The 3,965-nt window shown below is 55.8% G+C and overlaps 1 protein-coding gene across 1 annotated transcript; it reads right to left on the reverse strand.

Moving 5' to 3' along the window:
- Window positions 1–935: 935 nt before the first annotated feature.
- N0V96_001977 (uncharacterized protein) lies at window positions 936–2,733 on the reverse strand (the record flags this gene model as incomplete). Its single annotated transcript, XM_053195115.2, has 2 exons — window positions 936–2,364; window positions 2,459–2,733. The coding sequence occupies 2 exons, from the start codon at window positions 2,731–2,733 to the stop codon at window positions 936–938; spliced, it is 1,704 nt and encodes a 567-aa protein (XP_053047386.2).
- Between the last annotated feature and the right edge of the window lie 1,232 nt (window positions 2,734–3,965).

A 3,965-nucleotide genomic window follows, 5' to 3' on the forward strand; every position in this document is an offset into this window, starting at 1 on the left:
GTACTAAAGGGGGTAATAAGAGCGGCTATGGCAGTCACAAGAAGACAATGCTACACGAATAATAAAACCTCCTCCCGTTTTCATCAGACTCATGGACACTGACACTAAAGAGACAGAGGGCCAAAAAGAGTTCACCCCCGGTGCTGAACTGGGGGCTACATCTCTTGGTCCTCAAGCTGGGAAATTTCTGGTGCTCATGCTGGGACTCGAACTCGGATAGCCTATCGTCGAGTAGGCTGTGGGCGTAATTTGATTGTCGACCGTGAACCGCTCCACCACCCAGCCAGTTTGACCTGACCCGTCGACCTAGACGGGCGCCTGCTGGCTGGTGACGGGAACGGAGTTGATGGGGGATGTATAGCCTTCTCGTGGGCAATGTATGGGAAGGTGAGGAAGGTATGGGCCGGTCGTACCTGCCTGAATCTCGAAAAGCCACCGAGCTTTGTTTACCTTGGTTTAGTGCGCCGCTAAGCTATCGTACCTTACATAAATCTCGGCGATGGAGGTGACTTTCTTCGAAAGAAGATGGAAGGTTTAGCACTGCCATGGTTTCTAAGACGTTGATGAGTCGTTGAGGACTTACCCAAGGATTAGGCGGAGGCTTCTTACCTTGGTTGAAGACGTGGACCCTTGACGACATCTTGTGCTTCAAAACGAATATATGTGTTATTGGTTTCAACGCCATATTCTTCTATCCTTTCCCAAGCACCAAATGCTATCCAGAACACTCTGCTAGGACAGACCTCGCTCGTCTGCGCGCTCAGCGTGCCCCCCTTGTCCCATTATTTACTTCATCTTGTGTTTTTCACACATACCAGGAACCCAGCCCAGTTCAGTTCAGCTCAGTCATGCTCATATCATTAATTACAACACAAAGCACATCCTACACTCTCCACACACCTACACAAGCACACTCACACACACTCACACACATCTCACCAACTATCCACGACCTTGACGTATACGTGCAGCCCCTTTGACGGCCGCGCTGTGACGCCGCCCTTGATAGTCATGTTCTTCTCGTCGTACTCCTCCTTGTTCTTGAGGCTGAACTCGAACCGCCCAATCCACGAGGCGAGGATACACGCAAACTCGGCCTTTGCGAACCCTTGCCCGATACAGCTTCGAGGACCGTGGAGGAACGTCATGAAGGCGTAGTTGCTCGTCGCGCCGCCGCTGTTGGCCGTCTTCTTGCTCTCCGCGTCGCCGCCGTCGCGCGACGGGAGCCACCTGTCCGGGTTGAAGCGGCCCGCATCGGCGCCCCAGAGCGAGGCGTCCTTGTTGGTGGCCCACGGGCAGAGCATGATGCGCGTGCCCTTGGGCACCTTGTTGCCGTCGATGACGGTGTCGACGGCGGCCTCGCGGAGGGTCATGGGCACCGGGGAGTAGTAGCGCAGGACCTCGTTGCAGACGGCGTTGAGGTAGGGCATGTGGTCGATGTCGAGGGCCGTGATGTCGCCGGGCGTGCCAGGTGTCGGGAGGCGCTCGCGGATCTCGAGGCGGAGGCGGGACTGGACCTCGGGGTTGAGGCAGAGGCAGTAGATGGCCCACATCATGGCCGAGGCCGTCGTCTCGTGGCCCGCGGCGAGGAAAGTCATCATCTGGTCGACGAGGTTGTCCTCGGTGAAGCAGCCGGACTCGAGCGCTACCGACAAGATATCAATGTCGGTCAGCTGCTTGCGCTCCAACTTCTCCTTCTTCTCGCGGATGAGCTCGCGGCAGGTGGCGCGGATGGTGTTGGCCGCCTTTGCGATGTCGCCGTTGCGCTGCAGGGGAAGGTGATGGACGAGGTTACCCGGGAGGAGGAGACCGAGGACCGCGAGGACCTGCGCCTGACGACTCGGCTTGAAGACGTGCTGGTAGGTCTGGTTCAGGGGGTTCGCCGGGTCGCGGATGGCGCCAAAGTCGCGGCCCATGCCGGCCATGCCGATGATGTCGAGCGTGGTGCGCGACGCCCAGTTGCCAATCTCCAGGACGGCGGTGTTGGGGCCCAGAGCGGCCTTCTCCGGGTCGCTGAGTCCTTCGGTTGCGCCCTTTGCGGCCTCGGCATGGACGGCATCGGTGATGGCCTGGACGCCCTCGCACGCCTTGCTCCAGAAGAGCGGGTACAAGTCCTTCACGTGGCGGAAGGCGAAGGCTGGCATGAGGTTTTTGCGCTGCACCTTGTGATCGTCGCCCTCGGCCAGCAACACGCCGATGCCGAGGATGCGGCCGATGGACGAGCGAACGGCGCCGGGCTTTTTGAAGTCGTAGTTGTGGGTAACGAGCACCTCGGCGAGTGCCTTGGGCGACGTGATCAGGAGGCGCTCCTGGTTGAACAAGCCGCGGTAGCGAATGATGCCTTCATGAGGGATGGTGTTGATCCTGCGTGGCGCACACATTTAGTCTCTCTCCTGTTACATGCCAAGAATGCTTGCCGCCAACACAGCTTTCTCTCTATCTCCGGTGTTCTACTCACCACTCAATCATGGGCACGCCAGTCGGCTCGCGCATGATCCTCGGGTACTGTCCCATCAACCAGTGATCACCTTTTGGCCCTGGAAGCGAGCGCAGAGATGAGAAGTACTGGGGGAATAAGAATACGACAAAGATGCCCCAAGCCAGCATCTGGAAGGCAAAGGCGCCCACAAAAGCGACTAGAAGGTGACATCTCGAGAATACTGGCTGTCGCAGAGCCAATAGTACGGCGATTGCTGCCGAACTGACGGACACTCCGCGCCAGGGGACGCTCATTGTTGCGGTTGTTCTGCGAGTCTCTTTTATTTGTCGCGAGGAGCGATGCCTGCGTAGCTAGTTCTCTTTGATGACGACAACGACTCCAATGTCTACGTTGCGACGGAAAGGCGAGTTGTTGGAGTTTCGAGGTGAGCAAAGCGAGATCTGTCAAAGACTGCGTCCAGACCTCTCGTGAAGAGACTTCAATGTCAAGAAGCGCGCAAAAGACAGCTCGTTGGTGCTTCGTCTTGTTGACCTAGGAGAGTTGCGTAAGTCGCCAGCACTTTTTTCCAATTACAAGCAAATGAAGAAGCCAGCCTGGGCGTTTAAGCTCCCGGGTAAGGGTAAGGTTATGTAAGGTAAATGATAAAATAGAAAAAAAGAGCAACAAAGGATCAAAGCTGTTTCTTGAAGTTTAAGCTCTCAATTAGAAGGGAAAAGAGGTGGTGGTGGCGTGTGGTAGGTAGAAGAGGGCAGGCAAGGCGAGGTAGATCCCGCGTGGAATGAGAGCCGGGTCGATCGGTTTCATGCGTACGGGGTTGCAGACATGGAACCAAAGCATCGCCAGCACATGCACACCCAGGCAAGACGCAAGAGAGACAGAGAGAGAGAGAAACACACTACGAGAGACAGGACCCACGCACGTACCGCGTCTTCTTTTGGAAGTCCCTTATTTGCTGAGCTGTTCCACCTGTTCAGTCCGTAAGGTAAGGTAGGCACTTGGTTCCTCCAAAAGTCCGTTCTTGGGTTGTCCCTTCAGACAAGGGGCCGTGGGGTTGGTGAGTTTTGGCTGTCGGAGACCACAGATGGGCGAGACGATGGAGAACGGAGTTGGGATGAGACGAGACGCGACGGGATCCCGGGGGTTGGAGAAGGGTGAATGAAGTCCTTCAAACGACGAACCCGGCTTTTGTTGTAATCTGCTTTTATTTCAACCCAAAAAAGAGATGAAGAGTACAGTATTGATGTCAACTCTGGGTTGTGAATCTGAGAAAGAAGATCGAAGATATTATCACTGATGAATGTCGATGGAGCAACTACACGCTAAAAGCACGTGGCATCCGAGGTCGTTTGGGTGAGCAAGGGTGGTGGAGGAGGACGTTCCCCTACTATAGTAAAGAAAGCAAATGAGGTGGGATGCTGGGGAACGGAGCTGGAGTGATGACAATGAGCCGGTCTGCCGTTGGTCGCAAGCTGCTCTGCCCCCCTCCAAAAGAGCCCCTAGCGGATTTCTTGGCTTCTTTCTGCAG

This window comes from Colletotrichum fioriniae (genome assembly GCF_027942845.1).
Source record: "Colletotrichum fioriniae strain IMI 355084 chromosome Unknown scaffold_2, whole genome shotgun sequence".
NCBI lineage: Eukaryota > Fungi > Ascomycota > Sordariomycetes > Glomerellales > Glomerellaceae > Colletotrichum > Colletotrichum fioriniae.